Source organism: Notechis scutatus, chromosome 2, assembly GCF_049901735.1.
Source record: "Notechis scutatus isolate UNSWTSFEM ecotype Mainland chromosome 2, rNotScu1.2, whole genome shotgun sequence".
NCBI lineage: Eukaryota > Metazoa > Chordata > Lepidosauria > Squamata > Elapidae > Notechis > Notechis scutatus.
Window position 1 is genome coordinate 192,522,147 of NC_142010.1, and position 27,545 is coordinate 192,549,691.

Genomic DNA, 27,545 nt, shown 5'->3' on the forward strand with positions numbered 1-27,545 from the left:
TCAGTTGCAGCAGTTGTGTGCTTACGGCAACTAAATCTTCAGACATTTTTCTAGTCTAAATACCAGCAGAATCTATTTTCACAACAAAATGTTATTGTCCATGGAACAAATTTATTCTGGAAGAGAGAAAAATCTGAAAATTATTAGAAAATCTGTCATGTGGAAGATCAGATAGAGCTAATAAGACTTCATTAAAACGCTTCAATCGGTTGTTCTCAGACTGTCTGTTTATACATGTAATGCATTATAGGTTTGAATGATCAACGAAACCCAGGTCAGCTGACATGGAGCAACAGGGAACATGTTATTTTCACAAACTGGAGAAGAGGCCCACCTCGTCTTTCAAAGCAAAGGAGGAACTGCATTTTAGTACAACAGCAAGGAAAATGGCAAAGAAAAGACTGTCGGAAGGGCAAAGCATACAGTTATATATGTTCCACAAAGTTGTGAACAAAATTGATAGTTAGATACCTACTTGGCCTTCTATGTGATAAAACAGTTTTATTTTCAGGCAGTTGGAAGTGTTGATGGAACTTATAAATGAACAGTTGCTTGGCCCATTTGCAAAAATTCCTATGTGAGAAAAGGGTTCAAATGTGATGCAAGATTTTGTTTTCTGCTTGCCATCCTATCTTCTCTTGCTCTCCTGTCCATTGTATCCTGTTTGTGATACAATGGCTATGTGTCAAGAATCAAATGTATTGGTTCTAGAGTTCATTTCTGTCTCTTTCAAGAGATCCTATATATGAAGGTACTAAAAGGCTAACTGGAAAGAGCTTTGAGTTGAGTATAGACATTATATCATGTGCTACTCACCATCTTTCTTGGATAGGACGTTTCATCCACCACAACTGTTATTTAAAAATTTAGGCAATATCCTGCTCTTCACTTGGTCAAATGAGACTGATGGCAGATACATTGAACATACACCAAAAAAGAACATTATGTCACTCCATAATGCCATGCCCATTTTATAATACCTGGATGTAAACTTCCAACAAATGTCAAACATTCCCTTAACAAAATTGCATCATATTATTCTGTGATAAATTTCTATATTTGAGACACATGTAGGAGCCATGGTGGCAGAGTGGTTAGAATGCAGTATTGCAGGCTAACTCGGTCTACAATCAGGAGTTCAATCCTGACTGGCTCAAGGTTGATTCAGCCTTCCATCCTTCCAAGGTGAGTAAAATGAGGAGACAGATTGTTGAGTAAACCACTCAGTGAATGCAGTAAAGCACTGCGGAATGTAAGTCTAAGTGCTATTGCTGAATGTCAAAGGAACTTTCCAATTCTCATGGTAACAAATTCAAATGTGTTCCCTTTAAAATAGACTATGAGTTATGAATATAAATTCTGAAGCATTATAGGATTTCCCTAGCCATCTATGTTAGTTGATTTCCCAACAGAAGCCTATTAACTTTTGCTATCATCCCTGATCAACTCTAAGCTTTGTTTGCATGTAAATTTCTCTGGCCTCTCTTTGATAGTTTCTTTTCCTTTTCTTTCTTAACATTGGAGACATTCTGAATGTCCATTCAACTTTTTGCAACTTTGTGATGTGTCGAGACTCCAGCCAACCTAGTCAGGAATTCTGGATGCTGCAGTCCAACACATTTTTAAGGTGCTAGACTGGGCCAGACAAATTTGAGAAGTTATACACATTTCCCAATCCTCTTGTGTGGATGCTTGCTGGGAAGAATTGTCCTGCAAGTGGGAGGTAGAATTTGAAAACAAAATCCAATTGCACATAAAATATAGATAGGAAGAATATATGTAAAATTCTTATAGACTGGAATGTGTTGTAGAATGTGCAAAGTACACTTGGTAATCTACCTGAGTTATTATAAAAGCCTGGAATTGAATAAATATTCTGACAAATTCTGAAAGGGGAAAAAGAGATGTACTAACAAATCAATTTTTAAAAAAACTCCCTGCAATTCACTGACATGTCAATAATCTTCTAATACACCCTTGTATGTAACAAGAAACTGCTTGTTGGAAAAATAATGTAATTTTTGGAAGTCCAATTTTACCTTGCATTATTCCATATTGATAAGTAGCTGAAATATTTATAAATATAACAATCCATTATGGGCACATAGTTTTCTCCCCTTTTTTAGTGGCACTAAAAATAGACACCCCACCCCCCGCATTGTGTATTTCGAGGGATAGAATGAATCTAGATAAAATAGTACCTTTACTGCTGTAGGTTTGGTTTTATTTGAACTTAAAAGGTGCCAATCTACTTTTGTACCTTAAATGGCATGTGTTGTGTGCTGTTTTCTACTGTAATATCTAAATTGAATGTATTAATAAAAATAGCATTGAAGATAGCTGAAACAGTATGCGTTTTTTCCAGGAAAAAAAAATTGTGTTGATGAAAAGATATTGCATCAACAGCTACACAGTGAAAACCTCAAACTACCCATAGAAAGGAGGGGAAGGCAATTTGCAACACAGGTGGTGTTTGTTCCTATCTCTGCCTGGTCTCCTCCCACACACCAAATGCACAGGCACACCCCACATGTGGCTTTTCCAATATAGATTGTCCAGGTGCATGATTGCCATATTCAGTCACCCAAACAATTGCATGGAGTTGTTCTGTTTGCTTAAAAAGAAAGAAAGGGGAAGTTGGAGGAGGGGCACAGGTAGGGGGAATGAAAAGAAAGAAGGCTGAGGACACTTCAAGTCATCACCATTATTTTCCTCTGTAAATCAGTTTCAACATATTTACCACAGAGAACCAACAGGGTTCTCTGCCTTAAGTTTACAACAATGCTTTTACTTCCAGAACCCGGAAAATGCCTCCTTTCTGGGGCAGTGCAAGTCTCTTTTTGTTTTGCTACTTGATTGTTTTGGGCTGCAAGGATGATACTGACTATCAGGAACTTATTTACCTCTTTAATTCTGAAGATAACAGTTTCTTCGGCCATTACATCACCTCTTTGCAATGGGACGGAGTGACAGAGCAGTAAGCCTTATAGGATGTACACCAGATGTTTATTTGCAGGGATGAGAGTAGCAACATTTGTAAAACTCCTCTTCCTTTGTGTCCTGACTCTCAATGCAGGTCTGTCTCCTTCCTCTCAGGATGGCTATTCAACAAAGAAAACAACAACTATGCAAATAGGTATTATGGTGTTATTTATCTCCCAAAGATGTTTATTCATTTCAGTCTGCATCCAGCAAAGCCTGTTGCAGCAACTTACAACATCCAGACTGAAATCTGTAACAAGGACCGAGACAGACTCTTAAACAATGCAACAGCTTTCTTAGGACTCACTGCTTACCAAGATTGTTGTTATCTCTGTTTCCATCCCTGTATGTTGTATGTGTCCATGAGAATAGAGGCAATCTCTTCTTGTACCCAGCTGTTGAAAGAATATATATCATAATAAAATGAAGCTTTTAAGGTGACTCTTTTCCCCTATGTGATATCTCAGATGGAAACATGCATTTCCACTTTTAGAAAAACCAGCTATGCTTTTTACTTGCTATTATAGAACATGATACATGTTTTTTTTTTAAAAAAAGACTTAGGTTGTAGGTCAAGCAATTAGAGAGCTGAATGGCCAATGCTGTTTTCAATGTTTTGAATCAAGAAGAGTTATGAAATGATGAACAATTATGCCATAATGTGGAAAGACATAGGATCCAATCCCTTCTGGTGAGGTTATTGTGATTTCAGTTTGAACAGCAGTAACTTACAGCCAAACAATCTTTGAAAGTTCATATATGAAAACACTATTGAAGTCTATAAACATTCTGAATGCTGTTGGTGCAGCATGAGTAAGATACTTTTATCAGTGCTGTTTTTCGCGTATAAACTGTAATATAAAATCAACTTTCCCATTGTGCCCACCTAGCTGTTAATTGTGGCTTTTTAGAAAAATGGAATACGAATACTCTTCATTTTATTGAACCTTTGTGGCAAACCCATTTCTACAGAAATAGATAAATTTCTACGACTATGATACACATGGAGTACCATAGTAGTAGTACCAAGTAGTAGTACGAAGAGTAGATGTGGGCATTTTCCTTTTACACAGAGTGTAAAATGGTTGATGTAAACCAATGGGCACATTTTTTTTTGAGTCATCCATGATTTACGAACAGTTCATGTACAAACAAGGTTGAGAATAATACCTACTTATCAGAAGGAAGACAATACTTAAAGTCTGCACTCTGGGGACATCCATGCACTAATACTTTCCCCTTGAGGTCTGTACACATTCTGGATGCTGTTGATATAACATGAAAAAGATACTTTTTGCTTATAAACTGTAATGGTGATCTGAAAAGCAGCCCTGCCATACAATTAACAATTGTAAAACTTAAAAAGTCCTAACTTGCTTTTAAAGAGACTTGCAAAAAGTACAGGTTAAACTAGAACATTTCCAAAATCCTAAGGGTTTTAAAAATCCGAGCAGTGAGAAACTGGCTCATTATTTTAATTAGTATTTGCATTTTTCAAAAAGCATGTCCTCTATTAGTCTTTACACCGTGTAATAAAAAAAAACGTAATTGGATCCATTCAACATGGCATATAACTTGACTAGATGTAATCCAGCTGTTATTTTCAAATGATAAACTTTCATCTTACTAAGAAATAAAATTAAACTTTGTTGTAATGTAGACCTACAAACATAGTTTTCCCCATGTTATTGTTTTGAATCCATAATTTGAATCCATGTATCAGGTAAGTTAATATGCATCTAAGAACTTTGCCCACTAGCTAGACACAGCTAAACTTCTAATCCAAATATTCAGAGTGATTCCTATTGGAGAAAGCAGATGTAACTAGAAATGCAAACACGAAACACACACCCAGCAGGACAAGCTAACTTTATCTTTGTTAGAGGCTGAGGTTAATGAATGTTAATGGGTATCTCTGATTAGCCTTCTCCTCTTCCCCCCTCCCATGCTCAGCAGCTGGAAATGAGTACTTTAGGCTTCCTTTATAAATGCAACCATCTTCCTACTGCCTTTTTTTTTAAGCAGAAGGGAATTGAAGGAGAAAGACAACCGCCAAGAATAATGCTTTTACTATTGTTTCAGATACTGTTGATTTCATGGCTTGTAAAAGCAGAGCAAAGAGAAGAAATGCAGCAGAAAAATTCCATACGTGATATGCTCACCAAATATTTAGGGGAATTTGAAGGCATTGTGGGGAAACCTGAGAGGCCAGTGGTATCGTTGGCAGAAATGAAAATCAAACAAGACTTGCCACGAGGTCCTCGTTTTTTGTTCCCAGATACAGTTAAGGAAGAAGTGGCTGATGATTTGGGAGGTTGGGCTTCTGCAAACATAACCCCATCCTCTATGTATCCAAAACATCCACCTTCTCACCCACAGAACAAGAGAGATGCAGCAGCAGCCTTCAGAAAAGATGCCAAAAAATTCTGGGACCTTTTCAAATTGAAGACCAAGTCAAGATCTGAAGAGGTGATCCTTCCAATCAAGATATCTGAGATTTACCAGGAGGTTTGCAACAAGCTTCCTTTTTCTCAGGTAAAGTGACTGCCACAAATATAATACTTTCCTATATTTTATTTTAATTAGAAATAGGCCCTAATATACTAAATCGTTCAACCTTGGAAATAGCTCTGGGAGATAACCTATTTCCCCCCATTTATAGAAGGAGAGCTAAAATAAAGGTGGTAAAAATTTACACAGCTCCTAAGGTGAAAACAGAACATGGATTTTTAAAATCCATATATTTGTGGGTATCTAGTAGCAAGTGGATTTTTACAGCTCAAACCTTGTAGCTAAATTGCAATGAAAATGGTTTGCTGGTGTTCTTAAATCAGTCTGATATCTGAAATAGTAAAAGCATGGAAAACCAGAATATTGACAGCTTTGGGCTGGAAATTTCTGTTACAGTGGAGTTCAGGTTTGTTCTACTGAAATTGCAAAAAGCTGAAAACAGGTGTTTTGACTCACATTCTGCTGGAGAGTATTTTCAGAAAATTCTTGGGCAATAACTTTGAGAAATTTGTAGAACTCTCTGTATATTTCAAAGAGATAGCAAACAGTTTTCCCTCTTAATGGCTAAGACAGTAGTTATGGTTTAGTATCTAAAACAATCCTCACCCTTTTATTACTGGCTTTATCCCTAAAGGTTGCAGGAACACGTTTGTTTTTTTATATTACTGGCAATTTTTATTCTACCATAGTACTATGGCAAGTATTTTAACAATGTGTTTCCTTTCAGAGCATTACACATGAAAATTGTGACAAAGTGGTGATACAAAACAACCTGTGCTTTGGGAAATGTAGTTCTTTCCACGTTCCTGGTGTTGATGATAGCATTTATAGCTTCTGCTCCCTCTGCTTGCCTACCAAATTCTCCATGAAGCATCTGAAGATGAACTGTACCATGGTTAATCCAGTAAATAAGATGGTTATGATCGTTGAAGAATGCAAGTGTGAAGTTCAGAATATGGAAGAAATGGGACCAGGGTTTCTACACACAGCTCTGCATTCGAATGAGCCTTAGCACAAATGAACCTGTTGAAATGACTTGATTTTTCAAATGAATCTGTAGTTGCTAAGGGCCAAGAATACTTGATAAATCTTTTTTTATAATAGTTTGCATCTGCCTTGGTAGCTCTGGTTAGCTTATATGAAACAGTACACTCCAAACATAATTGAAGCTTGATACATTCATTAGCAACAATAATTTTAATTGTCTTCATACATCTTTTTAGGGGTATATTTGAGTATGTTTTATGTACATTTTTAGAATAAAAGTATGATTCTGATAAATGTGGAAACAAGACACTAATAGTAAACCTATTGGAGTGAACATTTAGTAGCAAAGCAAAGCAAAGCTTTTTCCTTCTGCACCATACCAGTAGTATTCAATGCATAATGTGAGTATTTATCATCCACAATAAAACTGGAATACTGTCTATATACTTTGAATAAAAATGTTTTTTTTAAATTTATGGACTGAAATTAATGATCTCTTTCACAGTATGTAAAATAACTTTAGCTTCAAGGCTTTTTAACGCTTATTTTTCAAATTCACGTTTTTACTAAATCATATGCATTTTTCAATTTTGAAGCTTTTTGGATATATTGTGGCCTCCATTTGGCTACAATAGGGACCCCACAAGCAATATAGAATGTCCTACAAGCTTAAGCTGCCTTTACCTCTCCATCTTTCTGTATGCATATTTGAATTTCAAAGGAGCAAAAATATTTTTTTTAAAGATCCCTGAATTGGAATTGAAGGAAAATCAGACTACCAGTTCTGGGCTGCAAACCATATTTTGTAGCCCAGCATTGATGGCACCAAATGTGACATCAAATTGATTAAAGATCTGAACACCTCATTTTAAAAAATGCAATGGCAATATTCTAATATGTGGTATTATAACCAAAAGAAAGTGTGATACAATTATGTTTATATGCTGCCCAACTCTCAATAGCAAATCTATTGGAACTCAAGACCTATTAAAGAATTGTAACTTCCATCAATTCCTTTCTAATGTGTACAATTATAATTTAATTTCCCCCTCCCATATATTTCACAGGTAGGTATATCTATACCACTATTTAGTTCAGTAGAACTTTAGGCACAAAACTGTACAGTATTATCTACATGTATACATTAATCCCAATCTGCTGATACCTCTTAATGAGTACCATAAAATTGCTACAATATTCAAACTTCAACAGTTAAAAGAGGTATATCAAATAAGAAAATGTAAACCTATTTTAGCATGGATTTTAGCAAGCACCATTACATGCTGAAGAATATCAAATTATTTCTCAAGTATTGAGTTCTCTGAGTACTGACCCACAATTTCTAACCTCTTTCTGCCATCCACCTCAAAGGGGAATTCTTTTAGAGGAAGAATTTGCTGGATTAGGACAGAAGTGTGAATATGCACCATTTAGAAAGCAAGTGTAAAGAGAAAACAGCAGCTGTAGTAATTGTTAATTAGATTAATGCCTTAGCTGGGGGGGGTGAGTGTTTAATTAACCCAGCAATGATCAGCTGCATGTAATTAACACTGTATTCTGTTATATCAAGGATGTGTTAATTGGATCTGATTTTAAGAGTCAACTCCCATATTCAGAGTAAGTTGAGCCCAGGTGCTAACAGAATATTGCTTCCAAAAAAAAAAAAGGACAGGAAAGGAAAGGAGAAAAATTACTTCCCAGGGAGAGGTCAAGGGCTTCAGTACAATCACATTTGACTGTACATAGAACATGGGATGTTCTGAAAAGTAGCTGGTGTATTTTGAGTTTTTAAAATTCAATTTAAATATTCTGGGTTTTCAAATGTATTTCCAGCGGGAGGAGAAGTAATTAACAGTTTCCAGTTATTGCTATACTTATCTTACTTAAATATAAGTAATTGTCAGTCTCCAGAGTACATTTTTCCCTTTTAAAAATCAAGGTTAATTAACATAAATGGCATAAATGGTTCTGGATCACAAATGTCCCAGTAATGCCTCTAATAATTAACAAAGTATTGCATATTTATTGTTAGCGCAGATTTTTGGGAGGGAGGGAATGCAAAAACTTGAAAAATACTGTGAGCAATATTTAAACCTGTATCTAAAATGTTAATAAATGCGAAAACATGTTCTTGTAAGAAAATAAGAATGAGCTACCGATGGTTACAGAATACTCCATAATATGATGGTAGAAAGATCAGTTTCTAGCATCCAGGACAATTATGTAGGCTGTTTGTGTAATGCCAAAAATTAAAATATTTGCCTAATATTTAAAGTCCACATGGAATTGGGTTGATTGGTGAGGATATGTGAACATGCTTTTTTTTGTCAAGCTATTCGTTTTATGCTTTAGTCCCTTTGAATAGTTGTAAGTTATTCATATATAGGTGTACTCAGGAATAACCCTTACTAGCTCAACAGTGTTTTCTCAAAGTTGGCAATTGGATTACAGCTTGACCAGAGTCCTATGGACACCTTCTAAGTATTTCACCTTTAAGTAAACAGGACTCATTTCTGAATAGACATGTACAGAAATACAACTGCAATATAACACACAGTTTAGTGTAGGAGTTAAGGCAGGGGTGGGATTCAAATTTTTCAACAACCGGTTCTGTGGGTGTGGCTTAGTTGGTGGGCATGGCTTGGTGGTCATGTGCCTGGGTGAACGTGGCTTGGTGGTCATGTTATTAGCTGGGTGTGGCCAACTCAATATCACTCACATCGAGGCACGCATCTCCTCGCCTGGCCTCTCATGACTGTGGGGATGCTGCAACAGTTGTAAGTGTGAAAATGGTCATAAGTCACTTTTTTCAGGGCCATTGTAACTTTGAATGGTCACTCCACAAAAACAAAGTACCAGCAAAGGAGGGGGAAAAAAAACTCCAGAGAAGTTCCTGAGACAGGAAGTCTAGTCCTGTCAAGAATGTAATAAGGATTAAGGGAGAGGCAGTTTCTGTAAGCAACACCAGAATGTTTCCTTCCTGCCTTCCTTACAGGATTAGGCCAGTAATTTCTTCTAACAACCCGGTTCTCTGAACTGCTTAGAATGTTAACAACCGGTTCTAGCTAATAGGTGCGAACTGGTAGAATCCCACTGTTAAGGTGCTGGACAAGAAACCAGAAATTGTGAGTTGCAGTCCTCATTTAGGTGTGAAAACCAGCTGGATGACTTTGGCTTGGTTATTTTCTCACAACTCAGCCTCAAAGAGTTGTTGTGGGAAAAATAGGAGAGGTGAGTATTATGTTCACTGTCTGTTGCACAAATCACAGGTAGAAGTAAAATTAGGATGCTAAAATACTTGCTGTCAAACTTCCTGTATAAAAAGCTAGCTAATTCAGAGTTAGTAGTTTTTATTGAATGAATGAGTGAATGAGTGAATACATAGATACATTATCCTTTGTGAAGATTACTATGTCTCATATATCTTGTTATCTAATAACCCAGTCTCAGGCTCTCTCTAAACTGGTAAACCTGTATGAAGTCTGTATTGCTAGAGTTTGTGAGACCATGTAGCACAATGCTTCCCCCCCCCACCCCATTAAAATGGTCCTGAAAGCAATGAAAACCAGCAGGAAGAAATTTAAGATGGAACTGTTTTCCCTTATGTGTGTATTTGTTTTAGCTACAGTATATGGAATATTCCTTTTGTATCAATGAGCCTTCCTTCCATACAAATTGCAATGGTATAATTAAGTCGCCACATTTCTATTCTGAGTACAAACTAGGTCTTTCAAGCAGACATAGTTAAACCCTACTGTTGTGGTGCTGTTCAAAGGCAGTTTATTCTAAATTCAGAGGAACAGAATGAAAGGTGAAGCAAGGCCAGTGTGTGTTATTTTAAAGGATGAGGCTGTAGATCTGTGCCTTTTCTATTCATTTAACATTAAAAATGAGGTTTATTTCTCATCTTTGGAGTAGAAAGCTCATATATGTAGCCAAGATGATCCTCTTAAAGCATTTGTGACGGATGCGAAGGAAAGATGCAGCGTCTGGTTCAAGGTGATGCTTTATAGGGTGACCCTGCCAAAATTTCTCAGGAGGAACCAGGCTTGTAGACAACACCGTGTATCCTCTTCTCTGGTTGGCTGCCTCCACAAGAGAGCATCAGCTGTTCAGGCACATGGCATGCTTTCAGCCTGCTGATTTAATATTTACAGAGTGCCAATAAATTTTTTATGATGACAGCTGGTGATTCCTGTAGTAATTTATAAACAACAACATAACACAGACATCAGGGAGCCCCAAGAAAGATTCTGCATGGCTGTGCAATATTTAAGAACCTCAGATACAAGGAAATTTTTCTCTCTCCAACAAATAGGAGACGTGTATGTAGTTATTTGCTGGTAAGATTTTGAGGAAACAGTACAGAACCATTGCTGAAAGACAGCCCTTTAGGTACAATTCAAATTAAGGTTATAGAAACACATCCCAGTTATTCATATTCTCACATTTTCAGGACAATGTTCCAGATGGCTTGCAAATTGTATAAACAACTATAAATAAAATAGCCAAAATAATGAAAATAAAAGATTTTTCTAGGATTCATCCCAAAACAGCAGGTAGATGATGAACATGGCAAGTTTGAGGATAGTTTGCAAGTACTTGGTAGAATTTGTATAGCTGATAATATCTTGAAAAATCAGCAGTACAACTAGAAAGCCAATTAAATTGTCCAGCAAACATTAAAGCTGCAAGTTCTTTCTAATACATTTCAAGCCATTTTATGATGAACTTTTTTGTTATTTTTAATTTAGTCCCCTGAGGAAGTCTTTTTTTTATAAAAGCATGCACCTCTTTAATTACAGGCCACCCTCAATTTACAACCACAATGGACTCTGCCATTGCAGTTGTAAACCATGACAATCATGAAGCAAGCCATCACCCAAACATACTCAATTTTACGACACATTTTGCTGTATGAACATGGCAGTCATTAAACAAATGCAGCAATCATTAAGCAAACCCACTGTTTTCTATGGGGTGTTTTTTTTCCTGTAAACTAGAAGTAAATGCAGGTTTCTAGCAAAACTGTTGTAAATTGTGGTCATGTGACCACAGGGAGCTGCAAATGGCTGTAAATGCGTGATTGTGAACTGCTCAAAATATGATCACATGACTGCATGAGGCGGGCTCAGATATAACTTGAGAACCAGATTGTAACTTCCTTTGGGGGGAGTGTGTGTCATAATTTCAAACAATTGCTAAGCAACCAGTCATCAGTCAAGAACTATCTGCATAGGAGAAAGCTAGGAATAAAACAACAGATTAGTTGGAAAGGACAGGTCAACACTAATAATCCTTGACATCTTGGAGGCTATTTAATTTGAATTAAAAATAGCCCCCAACCTTTAACAATTTTATTACAGGTAATCCTCGACTTATAATCATTTACTTAGTGACCAAAGTTAACCAAAAGTTAAAACGGTACTGAAAATGTGATTTCTGCCTGCTTTTCATACTTTACAACTATTGCAGCATCTCCATGGTCACATGATCAAAATTTGGACACTTGGCAACTGGCATGTATTAATGACGGTTGCAGTGTCCTCTTGCTGTCATGTGATCCCCTTTTGTGACCTTCTGACAAGCAAAGTTCATGGGGAAGCCAGATTCACTTAACAACCGTGTTACGAACTTAACAACTGCGGTGATTCCCTTGGCAAGAAAGGTCATAAAATGGGGCAAACCTCACTTAACAACTGCCTTGCTTAGCATCAGAAATTGCTAAGCAAACTGGATATACCTATTAACCGTTTAGTCTTTATCTCTTTAAAAATATTTCATAGTATATAATTCTTTTTCCAAATACAATGCAAGCTGATAATCTTTAAGCTGCCTATTTCACCTATAACTTTTAGAATGTTAATGCAGAGCCGAAAAATCAGACTGGCTCAGAACGGGCAGCCTGCCACTCTGACAGATGGGAGGTGTCTTCACAGCCAAGAGACTGTGTATGTGCATCAGTTGTGGGTGCTCAAGGCAGAATTCCCAGCTGCTAGCGAGGAAGCTGCCATCCATCCTGATCTGCCTATGGCAATTAGCCATAATTAATTTTGCTCTGGGCAGAATTTGTTTAAAATATTTCTTTATATAAAAGCCATAAAACATAATTTTTATAGAAGCCATACAAGAGAATTCATTGGACTTGGATAATGTGCTGGAAATTATGCTTGATGTAATTTTGACTTAATGAAACTCAAAATTAACTCAAAAGGAATGAAACATCTGCAAGAAAACAAGCTCCAATTTTGACTTTTGCTGTTTTTTGATATATTTTGACTTTGGTATGTGCATCTGTGTGTGTGTGTGTGTATACATACCATCAATTATCCATCATCTATCATCTATCTATCTATCTATCTATCTATCTATCTATCTATCTATCTATCTATCATCTATCTATCTATCTATCTATCTATCATATCCCCCCCTCTCTCCATCTATCTATCATGTATGTATATATATCCAGCTATAGCTCAACTGTTAACTCTGCGTGACAGAGTGAGGTCCCATTACTTGCTTCTGGTTCAAAAGCATTCAAATTTGAATAGATTAATTAGGTACCAGTTCAGTGGAAGGTAACTGTTGTGTCTGGAAGGATGGGTCCAAGAACGGAGACAGGCTCAGAAAGTAACTACAGCTCTTTATTAGTGACTTCAGATCTGAGCCAAATGCCCTAGCCGCAGCAGCCCCTTTTATAGAGCTGGCTGCGGCTATACGGCCAATGACAGAGGTTTAAGCTTGCTGCGCTTGGTTAGCCCAATCGTGGCAGCCCGTTTACCAGCCAATCGGATCAGTCCGGAGTGACCAATCACGACCCGCTGTTAGCGGACCAATCCGCTTTGCAGGCTTTCAAGCCTGCTAGTCCGGAACAGTAACAGTGTTCCATGTAGTCATGCTGGCTACATGACTACAGAAATGTCTTCAGACAATGATGGCTCCCTCAGCTAAGAAACAGATTTTAGCACTTTCCCCTAGAGTTGAACACGACTACACAGGGGAAATCTGTTACCTTTATACATAACTTTAAATATATCCAATAATTTTCTGAAGGTAGCCAAGGGTTACAAGTTCGCTTATTTTGAGTTTCTAATATCTTCTACCTTTCTTTCAGTCTCTCTGTGCATATGTGAATGGAAAAGAGTTGTAGTATTCACTGTGACTGTTCCCAGAAGCATCTGTAGTAAACTGCAGTAACAGCAAAATGACCACATATGCAGTGTCACCACAAGGACACACAATGCCTTAATTACATACTTGCATTCCAATGCCTGATATATGTGCACAAATTGCAATATTGCATGATGTTGTCACATATTACCATAATTTCACCCCACCCACCACTTCTCATGTTTGCCCATGACTTTCCAGGTAAAGACGCTCTAGAGTTAAGTGTGATTGCTGTGGACTTCAAAGAAAAATCTATGCAGTTTTCTTGGCAACAATATGGCTTGCCATTGTCTATGCTCTGGGATTATCTGTTAGGTAGAAGATCTGACTCAACCCTGCTTGGCTTTTTGTAGTTCAGATAAGATCATAGCTAAGTGCTATGACTTACTTAGAATAAATAATGACCTACATACCTTGCCTTTATTTCTGACATCCTGTTGCACTCATAATCAAAGTCATTGGTTTCTTCATTATTCAAATGGATTCTTAATTGGTGACTCTACCTTAAGTATGTTTACTCAGAAATAAGTCTTACTCATTTCAGAAAGGTATATTACCTGGCAATTTTATGAATGAAGCACAGTGGTGATCTGGATTTTTTCGAACCCAACATCTGGTAACTTTAGTTAAGTTGATTTCCAGTTCACAATAACATACTTGTCTAAAATTATGAAATAGATCTTATGTAAATTTCATGTAATACTGTAGCTAAAATTCAACATAAAAGTACCAATGCTTCTGCAGAATTTTTTCCTGGATTAGCAACATAAGTGATTCTTCATATATGTAGCCTACTGACACCTCTATATAATTTAACAGAGTAATGTGTGGCCCCAAACATTCTATATGTCTAGTACATCATCTTACTAAACAGATAAATAATACGGAACCAAATTTCTGTACCACAAAGTTAATTCTGATACTAGTTTATAACTTAAGACAGCTCAGAGTAAAGGTACAGCATGGAAGTATGTTCAAGTTTTCATACTAAGAATTTATTTTTCCGTTCCATATGGCCCTTGAAGGCCATTCAGAAGCATCAACTGGTCCAGAATTCAGTGGCATGGGTAGAGATGGGCATGCTTTAACATGCTTATGTTGACAACTGTTGCTTTTTGAGTTGCATTATCTGTCACTCTGGTTCTGGATGCAATTCAAGATAGAGTTGGTTGGTTGGTTGGTTGGTTATTTATTTGTATCCCGCTTTTATTATTTTTACAAATAACTCAAGGCATTGAATGTACTTAATACTCTTTCTCCGTCCTATTTTCCCCACAACAACCTGAAGAGATGGCTTAGACTGAGAGAGTGACTGGCCCAAAGCCACCCAGTTGGCTTTCATGGATAAGGGGATTTAAACTCAGGGTCTCTAGGTTTCTAGCCTGGTGCCTTAACCACTAGACCAGAGTTCGCAACCTTTCTGGGTTGGCAGCCTGGAGCAGGGTATGGGGAAAACAGGGGATAATCTTTTTTTTTTTTAAATAAAAGTTTTATTTAAGTTTTCACAAAACATACAAATACAAATAAAATATCTTTTTTTGAGAACAGCGTGGCCCTGGGTTATCACTTCTCCATACAGACATAAACTCAATACATATTTATCTTATACATTCTAATCCATATCTTATAACTATTTTCACAATTTTTTCAATAGCTTTTCCCTTTCTTTACTTCTTATAGCCTTATTTTAAATTATCTAATTCCTTTCTTAATTCAATTACATATCTTTTTCTAATTTTTAAAATCTTTCTAATCAATATTTTTATACTTTCGTCTGTCCTGTTTACAATTTCATATTATCTTTTCTCATAAAACAAATATTCCCCTGTAATTACTAGACTGGAATGTAACATCTTTGTATCTTTTCTCAAATCTTATTTAAAAATTTAAGTTACATCTTTACAGTTATAACATTCATTTTCTAACCTCTATTTTATAACACATACCTATTTTCAATCAAATTCTGTTTGGTACATTCCCTTAAAATGCACACTAAATTCTTAAAAGAAAAAAGTATATATGTATATATATCTGTGTATATATGTATAACAATAGTAAATGGAATAATTATTCTATTCAAGTACAGCTCTGCCATTAATATTAATAACAATCTTTTACATTTCTATTTCTTTTAACAAACATTATTTAGTAATATCAGTTGTCTTTATTATCTATATTTCATATTTTATTACTGTCTTTAAATAAAAAACCAAACAATAGTTATTAACAGTAGTCAATAAAGTTATTATTCTTATTCAAGTTCACCTTATCAACTGATAAAAATCTTCCATGGGGATAATCTTGTGGGAGGGGCAGGCGCATGTGTGTGCGCACACCTGACTACAGCGATATTTGTGGCAACACTCGTGCAAATGGGGCCGTGAGGGCCCACAAGCCTTGTGTAAGTAGGGCTGCCAGCACCCATGACACTTACGTGAGTGGGGCCATAACAATGCTCACATGAGTGGGGCCGCAACCTCCTGCAATGCTGGCGGTGACATTCACGTGAGTAGGGCCTCATGCGCGTACACCGTCTGGCCACTCATGCCGCCCGGTGGCAATTAGACCACAGCCAGGTAGTAGGCCGTGGCCCACAGATTGGGGACCCCTTCTCCCGCACTAGATCAAACTGGCTGTCATGTATAAAACTCTACAGAACATGGGATTTGGCTATTTGAAAGATTATGTGAGGTACTGGTAGACCTTAACATACAAGAGTTCACTTAGTGACCTTTCAAAGTTAGGACAGCACTGAAAAAAAACACGTGACTTCTGTCCATTTTTCACACTTATGACCATTGCACCATCTCCATGGTCACGTGATCAAAAATCAGATGCTTGGCAACTGGCATGTATTTATGATAATTGGAGTGACCCCCTTTTGTGACGATCTGACCAGCCAAGTCCATGAGGAAGCTAGATTCACTTAACGACCAGGTTAAGTATCTTAGCTGCAGCGATTCACTTCACAACCGTGGCAAGAAAGGTGGTAAAACGGGGCCACTTAACAAACGTCTCACTTAGGAACAGAAATTTGAGGCTCGGTTGTGGTCGTAAGTCGAGGACCACCTCAGAGACCTCGGCTCTACCATCAAAGCTCACAGGCCTTTCAAACCAAGCGGCACTTCCTCCTTCTTCAGGCCGGGAGGGCGCAGGGTTTTCCACCCACTTCGCTCTCGCTTGGGCGGAAATCAAGCGAAAGCAACAGGAAGCCGCCGGTTTTTTATTTACATATATATATACATATACATACAGGCACACACACATATACAGTAGAGAAAAGCCAGCCGGGTAGGAAGCGCCGAGCCGGGCTTTTTTTTTTTTTTTAATCCCAGGCTCCTAGCACGAGGGTGCGCGAGCCGTCAGCCGGGGCCTCTCGGTGCGCCTGCGCAGGGACGGTTAGCGGAAGCCGGGCGGCGCGGCGCTGAATATCGCGCGCGCGCGGGGTCCGCGCGGGGGCCTCCCGTTGGTGAGTAAACGACGCGAGAGTGACGCCAAGCGCCGGGAGGCAGCGCTGTCTGCCGCTCGGGCGGGGCTGGTGGGCAACGGTGGGGGTAGGTTGGTGGGGGGGAAGGAGGGGGAATGGCTGCCGGCGGTGTGGAAAAGAAAGAGCCGAATGAGCCCAGCATCCTTGCCTGCCTGCCTTGTCCGTTTCTCCTCCGCCTTTCTGGCAGGGCTGCTCCGCGCCTACCTTTCCTTCTCAGCCTCTTGGGGGTCGGGGCGTGCTTTGAGGAGCAGCGGCTAGCTTCGGTGGCCTGGCTTGCCTTGCCCAGGCGTCTTGGTTAGAAATGAGCAAGCGAGGGGTGGGTGTGGGATATTCAAGAGCATGGCTCTCAACCTTGGCCGCTTTAAGCCTGGAGGACTTCAACTCCCAGAATTCCCAGCCAGCTGGCTGGGGAATTCTGGGAGTTGAAGGCCTCCAGGCTTAAAGCAGCCAAGGTTGGAGAACCCTGGTCCAGTGCTTCATTTGGGAGAGGTTCTTCACAAAATGTGCGTGGGGATGTGAATATGTAATACTGTAGTAATTTCCCTGGGACACGTTAAACCCCTCCATGCCCAGAATCGCAAGGATATGACCCCAAGCCTTGCCCTGGTAGCTGGCCGATCTTGTCCAACGCCATAGCTGCTTTAATAAGAGACTCCACACAGCCCCACACCATCCATTGCCATGCTTCCCTCCTGTCCTGGATCCAAGCAAGAAATCAATCTGTTTGCAATAATGGATAATACCTAGTTCGGGTGTAAGATGAGGGTGGATGTGTGTTGTCCGACCCACAAGCTCGGGAAAACGAGCCTCCACTCTCAAATCAATCTGTCCTAAATTATGTAAACTGCCCCAGCCCTCAAAAGGACCCAGGATGGGTCAGTGTTGCTGTCAATGCAGCTTTTATCTGCATAAATTCCTAAGGGCTGTAAATGGGTTGTTTGCCTTGACTGGAATTCCAAAGGCGAACATAATTCACCACATGAAAAAGCCTCTGCAGAATTGGCGTACACAATGTTCTGCTGATTCCATTCAGTTTTGGCGTCCCCCCCCCCCCCCATAGACTGATTAAAGTTTTATTTCTTGAAATGATGGGGCAACCTGTCAACCGCTTAAGAAGAAGCAAAAAGAGTGTCTTGAGTTGGTGATTGAGAAAGGATTCGCGTGAGAAAGCCATAAACTACCCAGGAACATTAAGTGAGGAACCATGGTTCCTTCCAGCAGTGGATACTAGGAAAGAAATTCCCTGCCAGGCAGGGTATGGACGTACAATGGACAAATCCTTTCAGCTTTACTTCCAGTTATATATCTAAAGCCACTATCAGCCCTTTAAGGCAGCCCAGTTTAGGAAACAGATTCCACAAAGACTACTGGAACCTTACTTTATTGTTGCAGAATATAATAACACAAACTTAACAGCCTGATGAAGATTCTGTCTCCATGCTCTTATACCAAAGTAAATCAAGAGACAATCTTAAGGGTTTTTTTCTCACTCCTTCCAGAGGGCTAAGCTGGTATTTGTGTAACTGCTGTTGAATTTCTTCCTCAAGAGCAACTCCATGTTCTTCTTTACCAATGGCTATTCAGTTCAAGGGCTCTTTGCACTTTAGGTCAGCTGGTGGCTCTGTGACATGATTCTAAAAAGTGACTATGAAAGTCAGGATCTGGTCTCCTTCACAGCCCAAAGTGGATCAAGAAGGCAAGAGAGTAGGTCAGGAACTGGATGAAAAAGGGTGTTCTAACAGGAAACGGACAGGATCAGTTGGAGCCACAAGTTTGCCTACACATCATTTCAAATCTCCTCCATGTATATCAAGGTAACCAGCATTGTTGACATGCCATATCTGGAGGGAAGAGAGAAAACACAGCTTCCAGAGCAGAACATCTAAAGCTGTCTTCAGGCTGCCTCGCTTGTGAGTGGAGAAAAAGGCAATGACCTGTAGCTTCCTCGTTTGGAAAGATTTAGTGAATCCTCTTCATGTGGGAGCATATTAAGCTAAAATTAATAGCCCGTTTTGTCATGCAATCTTTAAACTATTCTGTTTCAGATCTTAACAAATGTTTATCATTTGTACATAATTCAGTGCCAAGTGCTGTTTAGTTTTTCAATTCCAATTAACTTTTTACCCATGTCAGACTTTTCTGTTCATTGAATATATGAAAACTGTTGAAAACAACATCCTTCAGTCAATTGTTGTCTTGACTTTATATAAAGTATTAATCCAGTATTAATGTGATATAGGTGTTTTTTTTCTACCTGCTGTTTCAGATCTTGACACTTTTAATAGAACCTTTGTATCAAAGAGTTGTTCTGCAAAGTCTAATTACATAAATTCTCAGATAGATATTGATTAAAATAATGGATCAGATAATTCCAGCCCATCTTATTCTGTTGCTTCCAAGAGCCAAGGATGATAGTGGCTGATATGGTGGTTATATATATTAATCTTCTCATGCTTACTCTTCTAGTTTTTTTTATAGCAGAAAACTTGCTCCAGTTTCTTAGCTATTGCCTCTATTAACAAAGTGAAACTTTTGATAATTAAATACAAAAATGCTGTATGACCACTAGATATGGCTAGATACACCCTCAGTAAAGTAATCTTTCTTCTCTTGTATGTTTTCAGAATATGATGTGTTTTTATGCAATTTCTGATTCGTTTGCTGAACTTTTCTTGGCAAAGAAAAACTTGCCCTACCTATTTTGAGTTTGAACATTTCCCACAGAGTGTTCTATATCTGTATGTGGAAATCAGAGCTTTACTTAACACATTTTTGTAACTATACATTTTTTGTTGGAGCAGATTCTGTAAAAAAAACTATGCAGGAGTTGAGAATAAGTATTTTGCGCTACATTTAATGCTTACAATTTAACTGTAAGCTTCTGAGCTAAGAATCTCAGGCAAGAAGTGAAAAGCAAAAGGGGAAGAAGTAGATGTTCAATTTAGCTTTGCATATAGAATATGAAACAAGTTGCCAACAAGCAGTGAGTCCTGTGACGTGCAGAGTATCTCTGTGAAAATATTTTCAATTCAAATAAGAAATTATAAACATTCCTACATTATTTTGTTCTGATTACCTTGACAAATTATGTGAAAATCAAGATGGTTACTTTCCTATAGAATGTGGTCACATTAGCTAAATTCTCTGCAATTCATTTCTATATTACCCAGAATTGCCAGCTGGCTGGGAATACTTCTCTGGTTAATACTTAATACTTCTCTGGTTGAGAATGATGTTCAGTACATCCAGAACTCTACAGAAGTTTCATTATAGAATGACTGGAATTGTAATTATTTTCTGTAGTTATCAATAAAAAATGGAAGAGTTCAGAGGAGTAAAAACAATATTTTGAAGGACTCTACCTTAAGATTTTAGATGCTTTTCAGTTGTTATTCAGCATCTACATCAAGCCGTTGAGTGAAATTGTCAGAGATTAATTATTACTGTTTTTCTTTCAAAATTGTTTCTCTTTTACATGTCACTTAGATGAGGCTGCAGAAGTGCTGAATCAGTACCTGGAACCAGTAATGGGCTGGATGAGAGCCAGGAGATTAAAGTTTCATTTCAACACATTGAAGATTCTATAGGTGTGTAGCTTCTCGATTAAGAGAATTGAAATTTATTCTTTGTTGTGGTCCATTTCATCAATTTCAGGGAGGCACGTTGTTCCAGTTTTGACCAATGTTGTCTTATGACATCATGTCAGGTACCTGTAGGATAGTGAACAAATTACATTCTCCTTTGGCTGGAAATAGGTTGACTGTGGTTAGCTACAGCGTCAAAACGATCAGGATGAGTATTACCATGCCATATACAATATGCAGACATGATATTCTTCCGATTAAAATCGGAATTCCGGTTTTTTTGGGAATCGCCCCCCCTTCCCCCCCTTCTTCTCCTCCTTCCCCTCCCCTCGGAGGCCCGAGTCAGGAGTTGCTATCGCTGGCGCGGCTCTGCGTGGCTCCAGTCCCGCGTTGCCTCAGGAAGGAAAGGCAAAAGGAAGAGCCGCGCGGCGCTTTGCAACGGCAGCAGCGGCTCCTGGTTTTGCCTTTCCTTCCCGAGGCAACGCGGGACTGGAGCCGTGCAGGGCGTAGCAACTCCTGACAGCCCCAGCCGGATACCTGAGTGGAGGCCGGGCGGGCGGGCGGTGCGAGCGGAGGCCGGGCGGGCGGCGGGCGGTGCGAGCAGAGCCCGGGCGAGCGGAGGCCGGCTGGGCGGTGCGAGCGGAGGCCGGCTGGGCGGTGCGAGCGGAGGCCGGGCGGGCAGGTGGGCGGTGCGAGTGGAGCCTGGGCGGGCGGGCGGTGCGAGCGGAGGGCGGGCGGGCGGCCGGTGCGAGCGGAGCCCGGGTGGGCAGGCGGCCAGTGCGAGCGGAGCCCGGGCGGGCGGCAGGAAAAGGGAGCTGGGCAGCGATTTCTTGGCGCGCGGTGGGGGGTCTCTTTTGGCCGGCGCCGATTTTTTTTTCAGAGGGGAATATCATGCCTGAATATGTGAGACTATCTTTGATAGTTTGTGAAATTACACTTTATACCTGCTCTGTTGCATTGTCTACTAAAATGCTGAGCATTTATAGCCTGATTTCTGGCCCATTTCTGCACATAATTTAGAGCCCTTGTGTGGTTTTCAACTTGTTAGGACTGTGCCTTGAAGTAGCAGATGAAATCTTATCAAAGAGAGATCCAATCTAGAATTAAGGAGAAATTTCCTGTCAGGGAGAATGATCAGAGAAACAGCTTGCCTCCAGAAGTTGTGGATGCTCTTATCGCTGGAGGTTTTTAAGAAGAGACTGGACAGCCATTTGTTTGGAATGGTATAGGGCCATAATGGCGAAACTATGGCACGCGTGCCAGAGGTGGCACGCAGAGCACTCTCTGTGGGCATGCGAGCTGTTGCCCCAGCTCAGCTCCGCACATGTGCGCGTCCTGCCAGCCAGCTGGTCTTCAGGTCTATGCCACGCATGCGCGGGGGTGGGGCACACGTGCAGGGGTCATTGCACCTATGCGCAGGGGCAGAGCGCATGCGTGGGAGTTGTGTGTACATGCGCGGGGGCATGAGGGTGCACGCGCATGCACGGGGCAGGGCGCATGCACGGGGGGCAAGCATGTGTTGCATTTTGAGGATGCGGTGTGCGCACTTTGGCGCTTGGTGCCGAAAAGATGAGCCCTCACTGGTATAGGGTCTCTTGCTTGAGCAGGGAGTTGGACTAGAAGTCTTCCAAGGTCCCTTCCAACTCTATTTTTCTGTAATCTGAAGTCATCTTGGAGGAAGCCACACCATTAATGGCAAAACTGGGGATTTTAAAAGACTTGGTCTTCTTGACAGAAATGCCCCGTCTTTGAAATTGTTTCTTGAGGAAGCCTTGCCTGCATCTACCCTTTTGTCTTTCTGGGAACAAGACATTCTTCCCAACTTACATATGCTGCTTTTTAATTATTTTATATCATCGTATTGTTTCCATTTTTCTGGAAGCAAAACTGAGTTGAAAGGTTGTATAGAGTCCTCTAAATATCAAAAAGAAAAATCAAAGACACTTAAAGCCAGAGAGGGTTTACTAGAGGTCGAGTCTTAAAAATCGTTTAAATAAAGATAGTTATAGATAGTCCTGGATTTACGACTGATTGCTTAACAACAAGTTATGACAGATTTGAAAAAAAAGTTACAACCTGTTCTCAATGTTACAACAGCTACACCACATGATTGTATTTCAGATGCTTGGCAACTGGCTTGCATTTATTACTGGTTGCAACGTCCCACAATCACGTGATCAGCAAAAAATGTCATAAACACCCATTGGATAAGCTGGAATTGGACTTAAGACCACATGATTTGCTTAATGACAGTGGTGACTCGCTTTACAACCATTATAAAAACAATTGTAAAATCAAGTCCAGTCATATGGTGACTCGATCTAAAACAACCAAATTACCTATAACCACAATTCCAGTCTCATTTTTTATTGTAAGTCGAGCGCTATCTGTATTTCAGTTCAACATAACTTCAGATTGGAGGCACTTCAAAAAATTCATAAATTTGCAGATATTATGATTAGGTTTTTTAAATTATTCAGATTGCTAATCTAATTCTAATTACAATTCTTTTCTCCTTAGGCTGATTTTTCCCTTTCAGTGTGGGACAAGCTGTCATCAGATTATGTAAAATGGGACTACGAATTCATTTTGTTGTTGACCCTCAGGGCTGGTTCTGTATGGGCCTGATAATCTTTGTTTGGCTTTACAATACTCTCTTCATTCCAAAAATTATCCTCTTTCCACATTATGAAGAAGGGCACATATCTGCAGCTGCCATACTATGTAAGTCAAGGTTGTCATTTTCTTCATTCTATCAAATTCTTATATGGAAATAGAGTAGGCATCTAGATACGTTTTATGTGATTCTGCTTGACGGTTTGGTATTGCTACTTCTTTACTATTCTTCTTTTATATGACAAGTATGAGGTAGAGTGCCTTTGAACTTTCAGAAATGTATATACCATTCTTCTCTGTAAATTCCAAAATCCTACTAATTGAAGTGTTCTGAATGGAAATATATCTGTTTTTCAGGCTATTATCTATTTTCATTGTTCTGTATTGCCTCGTTGTTAAGAGCATCGGTAGCAGATCCAGGGAGATTACCTGAAAACCCAAAGATACCAATTACAGGTACAGCTTATATCAACATGACTGAAGTTGTGTGCTTTAAATTAGTCACATGCTCAAAATATTGATCCATGTTTTGATCTGCCTCATGGTGGAAACTGTCTTGGTTGCCTAAGTCTCTAAGGAATTGATACCCTTGATCCTCTGAATCTCTCAGCACCTTTTCATATCCTCAGTCATTGTATGCATTTCGACTTATATGCAGGTAGTCCTGGACTTACAGCCATTCCTTTAGTGACTGTTCAAAGTTACAACAGCACTGAAAAAAATGACTGGTTTTGACACATCCCCATCATCACATGATCAAAATTTGGGCATCCTGGCAACTGCATGTATTTATAATAGGTGCAGTGTCCTGGGGTCATGTGATCGCTATTTGTAATCTTTCCCCAGCCGGCTTCTGACAAACAAAATCAGTGGCGGACTCCGGATTCACTTAAGGATGGCATGAGTCACTTGACAACTGCAGTGATTTGCTTAAAAACTCTGGCAAAATAAGATTGTAAACTGGGGCAAAAGTCAGTTTAAAAAACTGCCTTGTTTAGCAACAAGAAATTTGGGGCTCAATTGTGATCGTAAGTCAAGGACTACTATACACACCATCCAGCAAATTACTGGCTGCTTTCAAGAAAGAGCTGGGTGAAGCGCTTGATGGGAAGAGCTAGAAAATACCTTGAACTGATATTGCTGAAATTGGAGTTTGCAAATGAGGCTGGGGATAGCAGGGTGAACAGGGCGATTCCATGCTGGCCAAGAATTCCCCAGCCCTGATTCCTGTTCATCTATCAATAACATCTATCAATAATTTCCTTTGTTTATCTGTCTCCTGGTTTTTCTGTCAATGTTGATATTCAAAAAAGTAAGGTAGCCTTATGAAATAGTGTTAAAAATGAGATCTTTTTTTAAAAAAAATTAGAACATTCTAATAGTTTCAAAGCCCCCTGTGACAATTGGCCTAGAGAACAGCCAACTAAAGGGACAGTGTCCTCCTGTCAACGCAAGAACCACCTTCCAAGCACAAAGAGAAGATCTTTAAAACGTAGTCGTCGTGCTATGTTTTAAAATTGACTAGATGTCCCAGCACAAGGGAATGAGAAAGCTGACTATTCCTTCTTGCCTTTTTCCATGCAGTGGAAGTTTCATTGCTGGACGATTGGGAAGTGGGGAAAGAAAATGAGGAAAAGGTGGTTTATGCTTTCCTCTTTGAAAAAGCTTCTATTGGCAACAATAGCGCTCATAATTATGGACAATATATTTGATGCCTGTTTGAGAGGAGGGGAGAAAGAGAGATGAGAGAGGGAGGGAGGGAGGGAGGGAGAGAGAGAGAGAGAGAGAGAAATTAGGACTGAGATCCCTAGAGATCTTTGAATCAAGTATTGAAGCAACATTAAACAGAAGAGGCAGTATGTTATAATTAAGATAAGTGCCTACAGAAATCCCATGTGTTTATTCCATGCAAATAGAAGAAGTGTAGATTATATTCTTGATTTTGTTGAATTATATTAATGTAATCTGGGGAAGGTTCTTTTTTGGGGGGCGGGGGAGTACAAATATACCCAATATTCCAGAAGCAAAGATACCATACTTGTATGGTCAGATGCATTTATTCCCTGCTTTTAAATTACATTGTGGAGCTTGCCTTCTGTTAATGGTAGCTCTCTTATTAAAGAGTAACACCTTTGTGACATTGGCTTTATGAGAACATACTGAAAATCAGTTTCCCATCTGGCATTATTGCTAGTTTAATGATCTTGATTATTAGATTTCCAAACTGCCAATGTGCAAGTATGTCATTTTTCACCAAGTTGAAAAATATGGCAACTCACAGAAAACTTAAAATCAATCCTTTTTTTAAAAAACAAATTTTATTAATTTTAAAGACAAACAAACCATCATTAACCATTAAATACATAAACCTCTTTCCATTATAAATTTTACAAGTCAAAAAACATTATTTTATACAACATAATGCTATTTTAGACCATTTCCATATGAACATACAAATATCTCATCAAATTTCTCCTTATTTCTCTTTACTCTTATTCAATTTCATTATTATTATTATTTTTCTCTATATTTATCCAATTTATAATTATCATCTATTTCTCTCTGACTTGGTTACCATTATTCTCATCCTACATTCCTGCAAGGTTTTATTAATTCTCCCACATACATAAACACACAAAACACAAAAATATAAGACATCTTTTAGGAAAGTAACTTGGCCCCAGATACCTCTCTCTATATGGACTTCAATTAAGTTCATGCTCATCTTACATGCCATTACCTATTTTATTTACCATTCTATATCTTCTATATTAGCTTCTCCACACATTTCACTCTTCTTGATTCTATCTTATTTAATTCATTTTAATTTAAGTCATTATATTTGTATCTTTTGTCCATTCTTTATTATCTATTTGTCTCATTCCCTATAGTAAAGAGGAAAAAGAATTTCTCCTGAAATCACTAATCAGAGTATGATGCCTTTCTATCATCCCCCTAAATTAACATTTAAAATAACACCTAATACCCAATCTGATTCTGCTTGGTACATTCTATCTACTAACTTTTAAAAAGAAAAATAATAAATCCAAAATGATTAAATACATAGTGAAATAATAAATCTAAATATTGAATCTTATAACATTCCAATTATCTTTTCCAAAAACAAATGCTACAATAATAAGTTTATAATAGCATCAACACCATAGTCAATTAGACTCTTTAATTAAACTCAATATTCTAAACATTCCCTTTAATATTTTATTAGGTTTTAAAATCAATCATTACTAAACATTTCAATATTTTAATCTCTTATTAATTCTTATAACATTCTAATTTTCTATTTCTAATACAAATGCTACAGTACCATCTTATGTACCTTGCAGAATCTTTTTTAAAGAAATTATACATTACCCTTTGTCCCTAAAAAAAATTCCTCTTTTCCCATCTTGTTTCAAAGCTTTGTGGCTTTTTTCCGCCTTTTCCCTTCCTTTCTTCTCCCACCAGGCCTTCTTATCCCCCCTCTCCTAGCCTCTGCCTTGTTAGCTTCCCTTCTCTGTTCTATTCCTTTTTTCTTTTGTTTTCTAACATTATATTGATTTTGCATCTTATTTTTCTCTTTCTTGGGTGTTTTTTAAGTCTTAAGTCCTTCATTTTCCTTCCTCTCTTTCTCCTTTCTTTCTTAATTAAATTTTGAGATTCATTAAAGATGGCTTCTTCTTCTTCTTCTTCTTCTTCTTCTTCTTCTTCTTCTTCTTCTTCTTCTTCTTCTTCTTCTTCTTCTTCTTCTTCTTCTTCTTCTTCCTCCTCCTCCTCCTCCTCCTCCTCCTCCTCCTCCATCTGTTGTTGTGTTTGTTGATAGATAGCAAGCGCCATTTCTAAAAAGAGAAAAGCTTCTTTCACAGCATCCTTGCCTTCTTTTTTTATTTTTTCATATTCTTTTCTCAGTTCATCAACAGATAAAGCCATTATAAATCTTTTCTTTTCTTTTTTTCTTCTTTCTTCTTAAAACAACCAAGATGTTTCAAAAGTTAGAACAGTCCCAAAATCCCAAAGTCATCAATCAGTCCAAGCCAAAACAAAGTTCTCACTTTCTCTTCCTGGGGTAATATCAATCAAGAAAAAAAGAAAAACCAAATCTGTATTTTAAAGCCTTATTGCAATAAATTTCAGTCTTCAAATCCTTAAGGCATCTCCTCCAACAAGATCTTAATATATATATATATTTTGTCCTCTCCCTTCCCACTTAT

At 38.6% G+C, this 27,545-nt stretch overlaps 3 protein-coding genes across 6 annotated transcripts in view; all 3 read left to right on the top strand.

The window, feature by feature from the left end:
* The window catches only part of FREM1 (FRAS1 related extracellular matrix 1), a 148,523-nt gene extending 147,657 nt beyond the window's left edge, over nt 1-866 (top strand). Inside the window, exon 37 of the mRNA XM_087957666.1 lies at nt 251-866. Within this exon, the coding sequence (XP_087813792.1) occupies nt 251-450 (200 nt within the window). The 3' untranslated portion in view covers nt 451-866. The remainder of the gene's footprint in view (nt 1-250) is intronic.
* A 3,966-nt stretch (nt 867-4,832) lies between these two features.
* CER1 (cerberus 1, DAN family BMP antagonist) lies at nt 4,833-6,860 on the top strand. Its single transcript, XM_026671733.2, has 2 exons — nt 4,833-5,517; nt 6,221-6,860. Exons 1-2 carry the CDS (start codon nt 4,945-4,947, stop codon nt 6,503-6,505), a joined length of 858 nt encoding a protein of 285 aa, XP_026527518.1. The 5' UTR covers nt 4,833-4,944; the 3' UTR covers nt 6,506-6,860.
* Nucleotides 6,861-17,008: 10,148 nt separating this feature from the next.
* ZDHHC21 (zDHHC palmitoyltransferase 21) overlaps nt 17,009-27,545 on the top strand; it is a 31,878-nt gene continuing 21,341 nt past the window's right edge. Inside the window, exons 1-4 of one of the 4 annotated variants that reach the window (XM_026676133.2) lie at nt 17,009-17,119; nt 20,624-20,724; nt 23,242-23,445; nt 23,695-23,793. In XM_026676133.2, the coding sequence (XP_026531918.1) occupies nt 23,292-23,445; nt 23,695-23,793 (253 nt within the window). In that variant the 5' untranslated portion in view covers nt 17,009-17,119; nt 20,624-20,724; nt 23,242-23,291. Of the gene's footprint in view, nt 17,205-18,814; nt 19,048-20,623; nt 20,725-23,241; nt 23,446-23,694; nt 23,794-27,545 lie in introns of those variants that run through there. The other 3 variants (XM_087957668.1, XM_087957667.1, XM_087957669.1) reach the window with 3 other exon arrangements.

Excerpts from the sequence above, each read along its gene's own strand:
- CER1 (XM_026671733.2), top strand. The coding sequence starts at position 4,945 with ATGAGTACTTTAGGCTTCCTTTATAAATGCAACCATCTTCCTACTGCC. Across the intron at positions 5,518-6,220 it reads ACAAGCTTCCTTTTTCTCAG|AGCATTACACATGAAAATTG; the intron begins GTAAAGTGACTG and ends GTTTCCTTTCAG.